The sequence below is a fragment of the Halyomorpha halys genome, unplaced genomic scaffold (genome assembly GCF_000696795.3).
Source record: "Halyomorpha halys isolate HHAL.00 unplaced genomic scaffold, Hhal_1.1 Scaffold1099.1, whole genome shotgun sequence".
In the NCBI taxonomy this organism is placed as follows: Eukaryota; Metazoa; Arthropoda; class Insecta; order Hemiptera; family Pentatomidae; genus Halyomorpha; species Halyomorpha halys.
Genome location: NW_027106720.1, coordinates 191653 through 210817, shown reverse-complemented (window position 1 = coordinate 210817; position 19165 = coordinate 191653). Strand labels below are relative to the sequence as shown.

Here is a 19165-nt window from a genome sequence, read left to right as displayed (position 1 = left end):
ATTCTTTGCAACTTCTAACCGTTTACCCTGGTCTCAATCCATAGCTAGAATGATAAAGGACTCACGTTTTCCACTTTTAGGCGTTCAGAGCTCTTCAATCCCTTTCTACAGAACTAAGGATTTTTTCTTGTTTTCAATATCTCTCCAACCATTCTATGAAAATTTTCATAATTAGGAACTACTATCGAATATGCAGTTGTATTTTTAATTATTACAGCCGTATTTTCTTTTTCTCGAAGAACCACAATGTTGGCTTTTTTGTTGGGCACTGTATGACTTTTAATTATAGGCTGGTCCTAATAGTGGTTATATCATTAGATTAGATTTCGGAGCATAATTGTAGTAATGATTTGATGGTTTTGTAAATCTACAACATTTAGCGAGACTTTGTTAAATTAGTTATGGTAAGTTATTATTCCTTTCTAGATCCTGTAGCCTGTTGTTGTAGCCTCGATAGATCCAATTGCAACTTTCCAAAGTCAATATTTTGGTTATATAAGAGTTTGTGGTACTAGTTAGTTGGCACAAATTGGTCTTGAAACGAGACGAAACCCTATTTCCAAGAACAATTTTCCTCTTTTAAGCCTTCCAACCAAGGCAGAATGGCCAATTCTTGTTCAATTAGGATATAGCAAAAGTTACAGTTTAGTTGCTTACTGCTCTAACCACTAATCAGTTCCTCACTGGTTACCACATTTCTTGGCTAAGCTGCTACTCTTAATGCAGTTAGATTTTTGTCCATTCTTATAAAAGTAGTCATTATTTGCGCTGAAATTAAAATTGAACAAAGAAACATTTTGTGCTGAAATGTCAAGATTACACTAGTCTCCTTTATTCCCTCCTTTTACTTTCAGTTGGTTCCAGGATGAGAGTATTTTTAATGCTGGTCACTCCCTACAGCTCAACAAAATCAATACAGAATTGTGTCTTATATATTACATAGTTTTCACAGTATTTCAGAGCCTCTTAACATATAAGGCTTTTCTTACTTTTTATATTGCTTCTCTTGAGTAAATAGATGTAAAAATGGTTGATTTTCACTCCCTTCCCTCATCACTTTCGTTGGACCACCACAGAAAAAAATCGTACAGACCGGATTCAAACCGGCGCTGCTGCAGTTCCGAAGCTGCTAAGACCTACGCCTTAACTACTTCAATTACTGACGGCCCTCTTCCCTTGTCATTAACCTAGAGGATAACTCTCTGGGTCATCCTTCCCCCAATTGGGAGACAAAAACATTTTCTTCCAATATTCATTATCAGGACTCCCAGAGCTTTGATAAAAGAAATTCTCAATTAATCGTTCAAGAGACATTTATGTTTATGAAATTAATAAAGAAGACTTAAACTTCTTCCATCGCCTATATTTTTCATAAAAAATAAATTAAGGCTATTTTCTTTACCCAACCAAATTGAGTTGAAAGATGAGTTGATGTAACGAGTCTCTACTAACTCTTCTTAGTTTGGTATATTTTTTTATGATTTTTTTCTGTATAGAAAGTTCTTTGTTTTATCACATATATGCTACTCTCAATGTATAAAACTATTTTTATGTCAAGATCACGAATCGAGCTATTTAGTGTGTGTCTGTTTAAAAAAGTTATCGAGGATCATTGCCTCAAGGAAATAAAAATAAAAAGAATCGAAAAACTATACTTCAATTTTTCAAAATTTTACATTACTAAAGAGCACCAAATTGAGAGAAAATCCCATTTATATAATTTAGAATGCAGCCCCACTTGTATATCAATTTAATTATTCAGTTTATCAATTTTATTATCGTCAATTTTTTATTCAGTTGATTCATAAATGTTTTATTTTACAGTTGCCGTTGTGAGCATGTTCTTTATCTGCTGGGCTCCTTTCCATGCTCAAAGACTTATATACCTCTATGGTAAGTCTTGGCCCAACTACGTCACTCTAAACGAATGGATGTACTACATCACTGGAGCTCTTTATTTTTTTTCTTCTACAGTCAATCCTATATTGTACAACCTGATGTCAGTAAAATATAGGAAAGCCTTTAAACAAACACTATTTGGTGGGAAAAATGTGAATAAAAAGGGACAACAGAGCAGCTTCCGAGAATCATCTCAAGGAGCAGCAGAAATGTCTGAGGAGGCTCAGAAAAATGCCAATAAATCTACTCCTAGTGAAAAAGTTAAAAGTGACACTGTCGTGCGCGTAAACGGCCGAAACGTTACCAATGGAAATTACGTGTTGACCACAGTAAGGACAGGATTTTTTCCTAAGAATCTCTTTATACTTCCCCCCACCCCTATAACTAATAAAGAACAAGGGAGAAGTGCTATCAAAGCAGTTACTCCCTCAATATTTCTTTCCAATCAAAATACTGAAAAAGAAACCTATATCTGAATCATTGCCAATCTTTTAATTGCACTTTAGATTCTATAAACTGTTTATTATTTATTACTGGAAAATGTTATAAATAATATTGGCCAGTAATATCTTTACTTAATTATAAAAATAGTTCATCTAAAGCAATAAAGGTTGCAAAAAATACAATAATTCATGTATGCTGGCTTACGGCCTAGTTATTCAGAAATAAATAATAGCAAAAATAATAAATATATTAGAGTATATACCTATTATATTATATCATAGAAAAATAAATTATATAAATATATTAAAACCACATAATTCAATTGTAATAAAATATTAAAGTTTAATTGTAAAACTGTTTTAGTCCCTGTTATTTATTTCAATAAATAATTTATTGATTCATTTAATTACCAAATGATTGGAACTGCATTTTGTTATACCATAAATATTATTTTTTTTTTTTTACTTAGAAGTAAGTCAATGTAAATTCATGCTTGAATGTACATAATGTAAGTAAGATGTAATTAAAATTTTTGTTAATATACTCGTATATTCGTTTCATTTCACAAAAGGTTTAAACCATAAAAACATAGCCCCCTATATCCTTAAATACCTTGTATACATTGAAATATTATATATAAAATTATGTATGCTAGTGGTTACTGTTTTTCCTGATATGTTAGCAACATTGTTTTCAAGTGTGGGTCGATTTTATTACTTTCCGCGAATTGTTTTCAACTGAAAACAATTAGAGGAAAGTAATAAAAAAATCTCAAGATTTTGAAAAACTTGAAGAATTATTTTGTTACGGTCTAATACCGTTCCCTTATATCTCTTATTGATATAGGTGTAAATTTATGTGTAACGTCAATAAAATTTATGAACCTCTTGGCGTTATTTCAAATGTATTAACTGCTATGCTAAGAAATTTCAGTTTTTCCATTTCTCCTTGCTTCAGTTTAACCAAATTAAGCTTGAGTTTGGTGTTTTTTTATGACTCATGCCCTTTTTATTAAGCCTATTTTTAGTTTTTCACTTACAAGTACAGGTAAGCTTTTTCATTATTTTCCTATTTTTATTATTTTTTCATTTTATTATCAACTTTAAATCATGTTTTCAATATGCATACGGTCCGTTTATAAATAAGTTGTTCTTGGTTGAATATCATCCAGAACAGAGCAACAAGAACCAGCAATCTCGTATTTTATGTGCAATAGAGCGAATTTGTTAATTCAAAATATTACAAAGCATTTTTTACAGATATGTTGGCGAGTTTTTTTTCACTTTTTTGTAAAGGGTAAATTAGAGCCACATTTGGTAATTACCTTCAATCCGAATGGATATAATTATATTGTGATAACTCTACACGAGCATTTTTCCATTATAATGCAAAAGCTCTGATGTAAGCTGTCCATACCAAGCTTCCTGCCTGAGGGCTTCTTCACTTCGTCCCCGCCGGGGAATTCCACGTTAGTCTCCTGAACTTCCTTCTTGTTAGCATTGAATGTTTTAGTTGTCATTGTTCGGTGCTTACCTAAAATATCTAACATACCTCTTCGAAATGTCTGTTGTGTGTCTTGCACATCTTATTAAGTTGTCACATTTAATTTGATTGCTAACCTACTATCGTTAACTTTTAGGAAAAACGAATAGCCAAATACAGCTGACATCCCAACCCATCTTGACACTCCCCTCACCACGTATGCCGATGATACATGTGTGCTCGCGGTTAATAATATCCCTTTAATTGCATCTTAAACTCTCCAATCCCATATCACAACCCTCGAAGAATAGTGTTGAAATTGGAGGATCAAAATAAATTCCATCAAGTCACCTTTACCCTTCATCGTAAACCCACCGACTGCTGTATTTTATCCTTTAATATTCTTGCTCTTACCCCTGTCCAACAGATCCACTACATTGGACAACTTCTGGACAAACGACTAACATGGAGTCCTCATACAAGACTAAAAAGATAGGAAATTGAACGTCGATTCCGACTATTATAGCACTTACTAAATAAATGGTCTAAACAACTTTCTATCCATAACAAAAGACTGATCTATATGGTTATACTAAGGCCGATCTAGGCATACGGAGTTGTGTTTTGGGACTGCAAAAATCCTTCGAGTTCCTCGCATATCCAATCCTTACAATCTAAAATCCTTCGTAAAATTCTCATTGCTCCCTACTTGGTCATAAATGAAATCTCCATAAAGATCTTAATGTTTCATATGTAACCGATCTAGCCCAAACTAGATATCAATCCTTCCATTATAAACTCCCTAACCACCCAAAATCACTAGTTTCTAACCTTGCTTCCTCTTCCAATCCTGACAATCCTCCGAGGAGCCTGAAAAGAAGATGGCCTCGAGGCCTAATGTAGTAATATTACTAGAGTGCTAACAATGGGTTTCTCTACATGTCTGTATCACACCATTATGATCTTACATAAAATTTACTAGATGTATTTTTATATAAATACAGTTGTAAATGTCAATAAATAAAACCTTAGTTGTTGAACATACATCGTTGAGGCCTTCTGATATAGAGTACATCACATCTTAAAATTTTGATGGCTTATTATACACACCAACCTCAACAAGAATGTCTTGTAGGACGTTGTCCCATCTTTCAGTACAATTCCTTCTTATGGTCCATAGATTGACGGTACTCCTTGTGTTAAAATCAACACTGAAAGTTACTAAATTCAACTCTGTTAGTCACATGGCTGACGAAGCCTGTTGAGGTTATAAACTATCATAAGTATGTGTTTTATAACTATTTAGATATTTTGTTAATAAAAAGCTTTATTCTTGGTCATACATTCTATTTCTAAATCATAACACTCCTCCTCGAACCCTGCAATCTGGAGTATTTCTACCCCTCTAATCATTCTTGCCAAATATATTCTACACCAATATCTAGGCAATACACATAAAATAAAAAATATCTATATTAGTAAATGGTCAATCTGTTTTGTTACTATTCTGTTAGATGATCTGAAAGTGGGTTTGTAGATATTCTCCCCTTGGAGTGTTAATTTCCGACTAACATGAGTAGAGCAAAGGAAATAAGTTGTTACTGCTTTTAGTTTATAAAGGAATATTTCTTGTCCTATGTAAGCATTAAAGTCTCCAAGCATTATAACATCATTTTTGGAGTTACTGTTAAATAAGCTGGACTTAAACTTTATCATTTGAAATTTCAGATGGTAACTGGAAGCTAAATATGGAGTTAAAAAGCTCCACTTTATTAGAATTCATTAACGGATGAGCTTCTCCTCTAACGATTAATCCAGTACCAATGTTTTGGATATCATCATAATTTTAATACAAAGCACGAAATTGTTTTCCAAGACACCACTTAAAATCCATTGGATATCCTACATTGCTGTACATCTATTCTGTTGGTGTTAAATTGTGTAAGTAATGAGCGAAGAGCTCCCACTCGAAAATTTTTCCGTTAGGGAAAATAACATTCACTAGCAACCATAGGCTTATATAATGCCTTAGGGTGTCAGTCATTGGAGGGAGGCAAAGCAACACCTAAATTATAACATAAGTACCAAAAAACTAATAAACTATAACAGGGTAAATGAAAAATAAGAGAAAAGAATGTTAATAGATTAGCAGTGGTCTTTCCGCTCTTAATGTAATTCTTACCAACAACCGTTACCAAGTACCGCTCCTCTAGTTTCTTCGCATTTCAGTGTACCATTCCCCTCGCCTCATTCATCTGTGTTATCTACTGCGCTTTATATTGCCATCAATAATACAATAATATGGAATGAAAACAATGATTATGGCACAATGAGCTAATACAAACGAATTCCTTTAGTTTCATGAGAATTTAATTCCCAAGTAATTACAAAAAAGTAATATGTTTACGAATATCTTTAGCAAGACTAAAAAAAAAAAATTATTTACTTAAATAATATAGACAGAACATAATAACTGGCTTAATCATCGCTTGAAATGTTTGGGTGCAAAGTTACTCTTTACTTAAACATTATACCTGTATTTATCACTAACGTTCCATTCTCTTCCATCATATTCCTAGGATTTTTTTTTTTAATAACCCCCTTCCTGGTTATTTCTGACATACGGGGATCATCTAACGGTGATCAGTCTATTTCTAACCATTGTGGGTCAAGATTTTATTTCGCAAGACCACCACGAAATAAAAGAGCCCCCCCCAGGCCGATTCCTAACTGGCTCCGCTGCAGCAACGAGTAGACGCCTTAACTCTGTTGGCTATAAACGGACCAGAGAGATTCAAAGATTAAACAAGAGCTATTGATAGGATAGGATCCACTGGGATAAGAACTGTAATATTTGGTTTAGTTTTACAATAAATCTTATGGTATCCCCTGTTCATGCTCTGTTCTTTCCTTTTCAATTTCACGGAAAACGAGAAAGGTATAGCTTACTTTCTCCAGGGCCATGATTTAGTAGAGTGCGTGTGTAGGGCACAGTGTGGAGAGAAGTGACTGCATCAAATTAATGTCTCTAAAACAGCATGAACATAGACTTAGAGGCGGTACATGAGTATCTCCTGTGATCAGTAGATCAATGAGTAAGGCGCTGTGCTACTAACTCTTAGGATCCGGGTTCAAATCTGGCTATGGGAAATAATTGTTTATTCTCTATATTAACTATTAATTCTCTTACTGCAGCCTTAAAGTACTGAAGCCTTGACCCTCCATAGGTTGTGGAGGTACAGATTCCTCTGTAAATTACAAGAATTTCTTTCTTTTTTTATTCATTCTTTGAATTGTTATTAAATTAAAAATACTTATTTTTTATTTCTTATGAATGTTTTTATATATAATTTTTTTTTGTTCTTTCTTTTTTTATCCAATTATGTATGTGTATATATATAATCAACAGATGTTAATAATTATTTTCAATTATTAAATTTTTTCTTATCATAAAAAACTTGTTTTGATGTGCAATGGCATCTGAATTAAAGAGTGACTTAAAAAATCAAACTGGAAAAAAATACAATCAGATTATAAAAAATAAATATATTTACATCAATATGAATATTTTTCAACTAACCAGATTATAAATCAATAAATATTAATTTACAAAACAAAGACCTTGATTATTTTCAAAATAAATATTGTCTCCATTGATATCATAATTATGTAGCCTTAAAATAAGGGGTAAGCACTTTAGTTAATAATCAACAAACAAAATTGATCTTAATTTGAAATACAGTGATTTAATTCAATTTTAAATATCTTATTCAAATAAAATAAAATGAATAGATGTTAACTAAAGTAAAAAACAATAACCAAAATAATAATATTTATAATATACAACCGATCTTAACTAGTAACATTTTTCTTCATTAAGGCAAAATAAAGAAATACTAATATGACTTTCATGCTTAATAAGACAAATTAGTGATAATGTCAACTCTGCTCCAGATACAAGTAAATTAAATAATATTAATGTCAAACAGCAATAATTTTTTTTTTAAATAGCTAATTAATAATTATGAAAATATGTGAATGAAACAATGTCTGTTATATAACAAGAAACAGGAAATGATTAAACTGAAAAAAAATTAATAATAAAGCTCATTGAATATTTAATAAGCCAATTTTACCATTAGCCTTTTCAATAGATTGATAAATATCCACTGATTCTCCTAATGGTATACCATAACCCTTAATTAAACCAAATGGGTTGGATGGAGTTTTATTGTCATCTTTAGAATCTTTTCTTAAAACAGTATCAATTTCAACAGAACTAAAAAATGCCACAGACAGAGGTAAATCTATCATACCAACACGAGAAACACAGAATGCTCGGGTTAATAAATTGGTGACATGTAAAGCCAATGCAGCTTGATACTTAAACTCCTTAGGAACTAAATACCTCACTTCATCATGAAAGCTTAAACAAAATCTAGGTAGAGGCCCAAGAAACCATCGCATGCTAACTAACATTAAATGAAGAAAATCAACAGCACCACTTTGCACGACCCAGTTAATCCTGGTAGGTAAGTGTTTATCATTATGATCTAATTGAGGAGATAACGCACGACTCAATTTACAATTCAGAAAAGGGGTTTCTGGGCTAGGTTTACTGGCTATCATTTCTAAACAATTAAACATGGAAGATTCAGTTCCCCCAGACCAATGAGATTTGTCAAATAAATCTTCTATTTCTTTACCATGAACTCTACAGAACTCTTGAGCGTCTTCAACACAGTAAACTCTTTCTTCAATATAAGGCAAAACTTCTTCTTTTAATTTGAAAAGTCTTTTTCCTTTCGTTAATTGCATCATTTTTTCAGCTTTTTCAATTGCTTCAGCAGAGGTAATATCTTCATTAAATTGTTTCAACAAACGTTGGGCAAATTTTTCACCAGCACCATAAATTCTGGCATAATTTAAAATTTTTGCATTATTCCGAGATATACCAACTGCTTTAGCAGTAACACTATGCATGTCTGTTTCATCAGACTTTTGACCATTGAGTGTCATCCAACCCAATGGGGTAGCACCATGTAATCCAATAGCAAAAGCATCACCTAATAAGGAAGCAATCCACAGTTCTTGAGAATCAACATCGGCACCAACCAACACATAACCAGGAGGTGCTTGCACAAAAGCTCTTAATTCTGAACCAACTCTTTCATGTACAACATTAGAAGCAGTCATCCAAGTTGGCTCTACAGCTCTGCGAGTTAAAGTCCCACATACAACAACCTGAGGTATAATCGCACCAAAATCATCATCACTATTTAATCTTGGAGGTAAATCAGTCCTTTTTAGCCAACAAACAAATTGATTTTCTACTCTTTCTCTACTATTCCTCCAATATGATAGCATCCTATTTATCTCAATCACCCGTTTAGCTTGAAAACTATCGGAAGACAAGGCATTTTCAGAAAATTTAGTGATGAAATCCTTCGCTAATGGATTTCCCACATTTAAATGACGCCCATCCTTATGTGGCAATTTAAAAAATCCACAAGAAAAGCCTATTTCTGCTTTACATAACTTAGAATCTTTATTTCTATATTTTCCCCTGCAAATTACATCTCCATATCCATTTTTAACACAAGTGCAGATGTTTTTATGGCTTTTTAGAAAGTATTTAGTTAACTTTTCCAATGGAAAAAAATTCTCATTTTCAATATTAATTCCAGTTCTGTAAGGTACAAGATAACCCCACCCATGACCTTTTTCATAATGAAGAGGTAATGACTTCCATGTTAATTTCATTAATTTAGGAGTAATTTTTAAACCTGTTCCAACTAAAGATGGTTCTGGAACCCAATCTTCAATAGATGGCTTATCACATAATTTCTTATACCATTCTGGATATCCAGGCAAATGTTGATTTCGTGATGGTAGTAAATTTTTTTTGGATAATATAGAACAAAATTTTTGAAAAAGTGAAGCTGTCTTTTCATGAATTATATCAACTTCATTCTTTTCCTGGTTAGAATAAAAATTATCCTCATTTTGTGATAGATTTGATGTTTTAAATTTAGAGCTTTTCAGTTTTAAAGGCTTATATGACCAATCTTGATCCCACAACCAAAAATCATTTTTGAAATTCTCACTATGAAACAATTCACAAACATCATTAGCACATTGAGACATTAAACATTTAGCTTCCATATCCAAATCTTCATAAACATGGTCTGCATCTGAAACATACCTAGACCAATTTTTATTAACAGGTAAGTATGCTGATTGCAATTCAAGCATTCCAGCTAAAGTAACTGGATGAGGAAATCTTTCAATAAACAGTGGAAAAACTATTTTTAAAACATTAAAAGTAGCAAGCACGTCCAGAGCACAGTAATGCATAGCATTTTGAAAATCCTTTTTTATGTCTCCCAGACTTCCTGAAATGAATAATTCCCGACCTTCTTTAGAAATTTCAGTTCCACAATACAGCTTATGTACTTTACTAAGGCTATTAAGAGAACTTACTTTACTCCATTCTTCATCTCCAACACCAGCTTTTAATAAAGCTTTTTGATAGCTTGTCACTCCACTGACACAAACATGCATAGATAAAGTATCAAGAAACCGCATCCCACTTTGCTCAATCCAATACTGTTCTCTAACTTTTGAACGATCAAAAGACACATTGTGACCAACAGCAATTTTCTCTTTCCTAACAAATGATGACAAATTAAATCCTTTAGTTTTTTTGGATGACTCAAGAGGTATTAAGTCATCTATAGAGTAAGCATGTCGGTTAAGTTTAATTTCCCCAGCAACTAAATCATCACTAACCCAACCATACCATGCTTCAGTACTAACTGCAGTAGCAATAGTGGGAGCAGCTCCAACTTGGCAACAAACCTCAACATCAAAAACAATAGCATCTTCTGATGGAAAATCAACTTTTTCAAAAGTTCCATTTTGATATTTAGTCCATCCAGCTTGGCATATCCACTCATTAGGAATTGTGGGAATTCCTTTGATGAGATTAAGAATTAAGCTCTTATACTTAGAACTGAATTTTTCCCCAAGTTGATAGAAATGATCCTCAATTGAATTTCCTAACAATTCAGGTAATTTAAGCTTTACATCTGGAACAGTATAACCAATATTTGATAAATTATGAGCTTTTAAATTACTGAGGCATTCCTTGATTTTTTCTCTATTTATGTTCAATTTTTTGTCCTTGAATAGCGTTTGGCACATTTCTTCATTCACCATTTGAATTCCAAACTCATTGTATCTTGGCTTTGAAGCACCATAATCTATACTAACTCTGTCTGTAAGATGTTCGAAACGGCAGCCATATGACTGCTGATTCATATGCTTCAAATCAGCAACTAATTCACTAGGATGATTACTATTTGGTATTGTTGCATTCAAAGAATTTAATACCTCTTCGTTTTTACAAGTATGGACAACATCTGTTTTAGACCTCACTGACAGCTGAACAAGATTATACTTTTTTATTTTCAATAAAGCTTGCTGTAGTAATTCTCGATTCCCCATTAGTTATATTCATTAGGTTAGAACATTTAAGAAAATAAAGGAGGGAAAGAAAATTAATTTAAACATAAAATAAATGCAGATCAAATAATTAGTAAATTAAGTATCCATTTTTATCACAAACATAAATGGGATATAATGCAAGTTAATCAAGTTATATTTGAAATTCTTAAAAATCAATGAGATTATATAATCAATTTGAGATAGCAAATATTAATGTATGGTAAAAAAAATTTAAATTCCTTTGCAATCACTATTAAATTAAATGTTATCCATTTTATATTATGTTTTATTCTTTATTAAATTACAAATATATTTTTAAAAACAAAACCAATAAACAACAATAAAAAACATAAATAAATAAAGATTACATTTGATTCAAACAAATAACATTAAGACATTCTAATAATACATCATTTAGTAAAGAAAAACCTTCATCATGTGTCCTGATGAGCATTTTTTTACAAGCTAAAACCAAATCCCTCAATTTCATATATTTTATTTTACCTATGTAAACAATAAACCCTAATGTTGAGTTTCCATAATATTTCAGCAATTTTGAATAAAACTTCTTTAAGGTTTAAGAGACACTCATATCTGGAAAAAACATAAATTAATAATTATAGAAAATAATTACGAAAATGTAAAATTCTTTAAACCAAAAATTCCATTGTGTAAAACTACACATTACATGTCAGCACTTAAAACCTTTTTCTGTTTTATTCTAACAACTACTAGAACATCTCCCTAGATTACCACAGTTTAACTATTTCGCAGAAAAGAAATTGGGAATGGGCAAATTGTCTGAAACATTACCTTCCAAATAAAATAAATAGTATAAAGTTTAAAGGGTGTATGTTATTCCTTGAAATTAAGAGTTTACAAAAGTAGGAGTAAATTGTGAAACTAAACCAAATAAGAAAATACATTTCTAATTATTAAGTATAAATGAAATCTGTAAAATTAAGAAAGTAAAATGAAAAAATAATCTTTATTATAGGACATAATTTTTACTTCGATAGACTAAGTGATTTCTTGCCTGTTCTGACCATGTACATATCCATGTTTTTTAAATGATATTTGAGTCTTTATATCCTTTTCCTGTATGTAACATTTGCCATGATGAAAATACAACACTAAAACTATTGCTCTGGTCTTCATGGACAACAAAGTTGTCGCAAATGGAGCATCCTATTGATAAAAATAAGAAAAATGCACTCACATAAATGTCAGATAGGCATGGGTGGGTGTTTTAAGAGAAATAGCTGTAATATCCAGGCCTTTTATCATGAGGAGGTCTGGCCTATTATCACTCTGGTTCATGAAGAATAATATTTAATGCTGACCTCATAAGGTTGCTACAGATTATAAAAACAATACCATATAAGTACTAAAATATAATGATATAATAAACAAATTTAAAAACCTACTAGAACAAAGTAAAAAGTATTTGATGACAAATTATGGTAAAATTAATAATTAATAACTGAATCTTAATTTGGATAGCGTGTTTCAACCTCCAATACCTATTCTATTCTCTTGCCCAACAACCTACTTATTGGCCTACATCCCTCAAAAAGTGCCCCAATATCCTAGACATATTTATCACCTCCCAGATTTCTCCCTCCCAAGCCATTTTTGAATCCCTGGATGACCTTTCATCAGATCATAGTCCAGTACTGCTTTTTTTACATTCATGCTTTGTAACAAAGCCCTCCGCTCCCTCATTGATTACAGGAAGAGTTGACAGGAACAACTTTAAATGTTTAAAACCTGGAAACCAAACTAAACTTAAACATTCGACTGAATACAAAACAAGACATTGACGATGCTATTGAAAAACTTATGTCAGCAATAACAACAAGTATATCTGACAACAGTTCAACTAATAGAATTAATAACAATATAAAAAATAACCTGCCACAGCATATTCGTACCTTATTGAGGACAAAACGCAGGGCAAGATCGAAGTGGCATAGGACAAAACTGACAAAACGTACTACACCATATTAACTAACAAACAAAAAGTAGAAATTAGAAAATACAAAATTTAATTAACTTTACTGAAAATCTTACAACTAATGACAAATCATTATGAAGGACCACTAAAAAACTGCTGAATTTCAAAGATTTTAACCACCTACTTCTCACCAAATCTCAAACCTGGATTAGAACAGACGAAGAAAAATCACAACCATTCGGACAACACCTCTCTAAAACCTTTATTCCACATCCTGATATCCTTAACCCAATTCATCTTAAATGTATTAAAGCAGAACTAAATATTCCGCTCCAAATGACCCTCCCACCAAAAGCATTTCATCCTTCTGAAATATCTAGTATCATTCAAAGATTACCTACCCCCAAATCTCCTGGATACAACCTAATAACATCCCACATCCTAAACTTCTTTCTCAGAAAGCCATCCTATTCCTCACCTTCATATATAACGCCGTATTCCATTCCACATATTTTCCTGACCTCTGGAAATTATCTATAGTTAAAATAATCCCCAAACCCCAAATCCCACCAGAATACCCATCATCCTATCGCCCTATCTCGTTATTACCAATCATGGGCAAAATCCTCAAAAAACTCATTTTGAAACGCCTGAACTCCATCCCAGATTCCAATCATATAATCCCTGAACATTAGTTTGGATTCCGAACATCTTACTCCACTATCCAGCAATATCATCGTGTGGTGGACGTTATCTCACCTTCTTCGGAGCGCATAATGAACAGGGCAGGATGGGCCAGGCTTTTGATCAAGTCTGGCACACATGACTACTTTACAAACTCCATAAATTCCTACCTCCTACATACTTTCTCCTCATCCGTTCCTTTCTCATCAATAGATTATTCCAAGTAAACCACAATGGTTCCTATTCATCCCTCTATTCTCAGTCTGCTGGTGTTCCTTAAGGTAGTATCCTCGGTCCCATCCTCTACACCGTCAATACAGCTAACATCCCAACATATCCTAACACTATCCTTACCACATATGCCGATAACACATGAGTGCTCGCTGTTAATAATAACCAATTAATTGCATTCCAAACTCTCCGATCCCATATCACAGCCCTCGAAGAATAGTGTTGTAATTAGAGGATTAAAATATATTCCATCAAATCACCTTTCCCCTTTGTCGTAAACCTATCAACTGCCCTACAGTCTCCTTTAATAATGTTGATCTTACCCCTGTAGAACAGATCCGATACCTTGGACTACATCTGGACAAACAACTAACCTGGAATCCTCACACAAGACTGAAAAGACAGGAAATTGCACATCGATTTCGACTATTACAGCACTTACTAGACAAACGGCCTAAACTTTCACCAACTCATTACGTAAGACTGATCTACATGACTGGACATTAAGAGTTGAGTTTTGGGGCTCCACTAAACCTTCAAATTCCTCTCGTATCCAATCCTTACAATTCAAAATCCCTCATAAAATCCTCAATGCTCCTTACTTTGTCACTAATCAAATCATACATAAAGACCTTAATGTTCCCTATGTAACTGATCTAGCCCGAACCAGATATCATTCCTTCCATTATAAACTCCCTAACCACCAAAGCCCACTAGTTTCTAGCCTTGCATCCTCTTTCATTCCCGACAATCCTCCGAGGCTCTTAAAAAGAAGATAGCCACAAGACCTGCTACCAATGGGTAGTTCTTTATACGCCTGTTTAACTGAGATCAAATTTACTGAAAGTATTAATTATAATGTACAGTCGTAAATTTCAATAAATATATTTTTTAAAAAAACTTGGATAGATACCGAAAAATGATACATGTGTATATCATGGTCAGCCAAGAGCACTGTTGGCAGCAGTTATAAGAAAGATTGATAAGATCTATGCTATTCTTTTAATTAATAACGATTTTTGTGGTGGTTTAAAAATATTAAATTTATTTACACCTGATTACTAAAATCAAATCTCAAAAATTTGGAGTGACCAACCTCAAATGAAAAGGACCCATTGTGGATTTGCTCACCTCTTAAAATAGTACAATGATCAGAATTTGATAGCTCTGATCCAATTAATAATCCAGTGAGTATAATAATAGTATGTAGGTTCCCTTCTTCTTTTTCTTCCTCATCATGCCATTTTTAGTGTCAAATAGCCTGATCCAATGCAGCCATGCCTCTCGGCCTCTGCTAACTACCTCATTTCTTGATTGGTTTTACCTTTCTTCCCTCCAATCTGTTGTAAATGCCTTTCCTGACTGGAAATACTGGGGCAGCCTAGTAGCCTCCCATAAGATCAAGCTTTCATTTCTATCTGTGGTTCTCCCTTATACTCTGTTCAACAAATAAGATCAAATACCTTTAATTGTCGGTTTTCAAGCAAGGTCTTAAGCGATACTACCTCCAGATCCTTTCTTATCAGTTCCTTTCCGATACAGCCCCTCCTGCTCTTTCCAACAGATCTCCACAGGAATTTCATTACAGCATTCGTCAACAGCTGGCAATTTAGTGCTTGTCCAGCAGAACAAAACCCACCATTTACTTCCATAATTGAAGGTTAATAGGTAAACAAACATGCATATGTGCCTTTTAGTCTCTTTACCAACATCGTTATGCCCCACTATGCTGTTGCAGATAGAGTTGGGTTTTGATGTCCTATTTGCTACTTCTGAATCTACCCAGAATGAAAGATATTGCTGTTGAAAGTATTGATAGATACACCTTTGTGAAGGAGCTTTTTCAGTCATTCCACAAGGGTTAGCTGCGGCTTGTTTATAGAACCTACAATTACTGTGATATGGTCAGCATACAGTAGGATTTAAACCATAAAATTCCTTAAGTTCTACTATATGGGTTCCATTCATTAATATGAAAAATAAGAGAGAATAATACTGTCTCCCTGCCTCACACCTCTTCTTACCTGAAAAGACCTGAATTCCATTCCAATGATCCACACAACTTGTTTTGCTTCCTGATAAGTCACTTTAATACCATCTGAAACATTTTTTTGTCATCAATGCATCCAAAACTTCTTTTCAGGCACTTTTCCAGCACAGAGAATCAAATGCTGCATTAAGATCAAGAAATGTCAGATAAATGTTTTATTTTGAAGAGAAAACATTACTACATTAATTAAATTAATGTAAACAACTATTGCCTTCTGATTACTTAAAAAATGAACAACCCCCATTAAATCCTTTTCATTAATGGTCGGGGGCGCAAATTTGCATAAATTCACTATAAATAAATGAATTTACAGCAATAGGAAGAAGACAGATGTTATCATATATAAAGAACACACATCAGATAGAAAACAATCACTTCACAAAAATCATAATAAGTAATCAAACTTATAACCATTAAGTAAGATTACAGTACAGTTTTTCTAAAAAATATAACAGACCTGATGATAAACCATTTTCAAGACAAGTGTACAAAGTTTTCAAATTCTTTATTCATTTTTTCATTAGAATAGTGCAGAATAAAAACAGATATTCTATTAAGTCCAGTGCAGAATAAAAACAGGTATTATATTAAGTCCGTGGATGATAATATATACCTATTTATCATTTTTCATCCTTACTTATTTTTAACTGAGCATGTATTCAAGTATTTTATTAGTTTGACTAATTTGAGTGGCAAAGACAGTAGGGAAACAAATATTTCGTTCCAATAAATTAGTGACGCAATGTGAGAAAAACTTAGATAACTCTTAAAGAAATTCTACTGATTCAAAAAAAAAAAAAATTATTTTGGTATTTTTAATGTCTGTTTCAATCATTAAAAATTAACTTCTAACCTACCAACGATAGAGAGTACAGTAACCCTAGTAGTAAACAAACAAGAGGTAATGCTTCTTACAGGTTTCCGAAAACGTTATAGATAAAGATCAAAGAGATTTTATTTACAAACTATGATACTGATGGATTCGACAAAAAATAAAAATAACAATTCTTTGAAGAAATTTTAAAATAATTTTTGTCAAACACATAAATAAAATTACTAAATGTCAATTAAACAATAAATACTCTGAAAAGAAGGAATAATGGTACATAGTTCATTCTCCGTGCAGTCGATGTAATTTAAGTTATAAGGCTTTTTAAAACCGATAAACTATCTAAATGAGAATGATTTTTTTTTTTCTGTTACTATTCTTCTGTAGACATTTCCTTCTCGTTTTGAAGTTCTAATAATTAATGGTTACGTAGTTATGAAATATTTAATGCTAGTTCTATCGTTTCCCAGCCCAGTCAGAAAACTGAGTTTCTGACTTGAATTGGTAATGTCCCCAGTTTCTTTCACAGTAAATTTTAAAAAATGACTTTCGTATTGCACCCTTCGTTTAGCACCCTTTCAAGTACTGGCATAATACAATAAAATCGTTTATTGACTTATTAATAAGAATTTATATATATTCATGCAAAGTTGTAAATATTCATAAATGTGATATTTTGTTGTTTTACACATTCACAAGTTGTGAAACAGAAATGTTCTGTATCATCTTCAATAAACAATAATATCTTTCGTCGTCAATATCCGACATGAATATGTTAGGTGGCTGTCTCCATCAAAGATCGTTACCAAGATCCTATGTTACAAGTGATTACAGAACGGTTCTGAATGTATTTATCTCAAGTGCTTTTTGGAGTTGTTATTTAATATTCTTCTACCTTTTTCCTGAAACCCACAAGTTTGAGAACTAGTGGGTTATATTTGTTTACTGCAGGGTCAGGGGACGGACTAGTGCCCTTTCTGCTATCTTCCGTAAGTTATACTCTATCCAAGCCTTTATATCATTCTAACCTAGTTTTTTACATTAAAAACACTGATAATATGAATGAACATACAGTACCGAGGTGTACGGAAAGATCATTTTAACCATCCCCGATAAAGCCCTGACCTCAACTGAAAAGAATCCTGAGCGGACTTGTTTATCTCTTTAACAAGCAAAACTTCATGGCTGTGACCTATTAAAAGCAATAATAATTTTGTCAATCCAAAGAATTTTGAACATATTTTAATGCCTAAAATAATTGAAAAAATCACATAAAAAGATCTTATTAACCCTTTTCTTCTCATAAATCCGTTTACGCATCAATAAGGTTTATATTTTTTTGGGATATTATTTTTAAATAATGTTAGTGTGGCAACACTGAGTACCTGATAACCTCCCTAAACCAGGTTTGGTACTGGCGAATATTCCCATTCGGCGCATCGATGATATTTTGAACAGTTTCCGAAATTCCAGATATTTTTACAAACTTGATCTATACAAAGCTTATTTGCACCTAAAAGTCAGCGATGACAGCAGTATGATACAGACAATTTCTACACACAAGAGCACTTTTCGTATGCATCGCCTTAGTTTTGGAATAAAAATAGCCCCCTCAGAATTCAACCGAATATTGTCCCAAATTCTAAAAGGGCTTCAAAATGCAGAATCGTATTTCGATGACATAATTGGTGAATCCAGGTGGCATGGTGAATCCAGAGAGGAGTGCATTCGAAATCTTCAATAGTGTCTACAGCGACTTTCTCAATATGACCTTCACTTGAACAAGAATAAATGCTTGTTCATAGAGGAAAAAATAGAATATTTAGGACATATTGTAGAATACAATAAACTGAGTAAATCTCCTATTAAGGTTGCAGCAATTCAAGATATGCCACGCCCGTCAAACATTGATGACGTCAGACGTTTCTTAGGGTTAGTGACGTATTACTCGAGATTTGTGCCAGATTTTTCTACGATTTCGTATCCTCTCCGGTGTTTGTTGAGAAAAGATAAACGTTGGTTATGGACGCCAAACTATGAGGAGACGTTCTTGAAACTCAAAGCTGAACTTTGTGGCGAT

The 19165-nt window shown here is 32.8% G+C and overlaps 2 protein-coding genes across 9 annotated transcripts in view; one reads left to right on the top strand and one right to left on the bottom strand.

Moving 5' to 3' along the window:
* LOC106688284 (neuropeptides capa receptor) overlaps positions 1–2796 on the top strand; it is a 17670-nt gene extending 14874 nt beyond the window's left edge. Inside the window, exon 3 of the mRNA XM_067045059.1 lies at positions 1811–2796. Coding sequence (XP_066901160.1) covers positions 1811–2375 — 565 coding nt within the window. The 3' untranslated portion in view covers positions 2376–2796. The remainder of the gene's footprint in view (positions 1–1810) is intronic.
* Positions 2797–7392: 4596 nt separating this feature from the next.
* tam (DNA polymerase gamma, catalytic subunit tam) lies at positions 7393–17181 on the bottom strand. Of its 8 annotated transcripts, none has more exons than XM_067045051.1 (3): positions 17114–17161; positions 12554–16377; positions 7393–11928 (listed from the first exon to the last, which is right to left on the bottom strand). In XM_067045051.1, exon 3 carries the CDS (start codon positions 11332–11334, stop codon positions 7933–7935), a length of 3402 nt encoding a protein of 1133 aa, XP_066901152.1. In that variant the 5' UTR covers positions 11335–11928; positions 12554–16377; positions 17114–17161; the 3' UTR covers positions 7393–7932. The 8 variants fall into 8 exon arrangements, with proteins under 8 accessions (XP_066901152.1, XP_066901157.1, XP_066901153.1 ...); XM_067045056.1 differs by having other exon boundaries at positions 12554–12689; positions 17114–17159; XM_067045052.1 differs by lacking the exon at positions 17114–17161 and adding an exon at positions 16714–17092.
* Positions 17182–19165: the final 1984 nt, after the last annotated feature.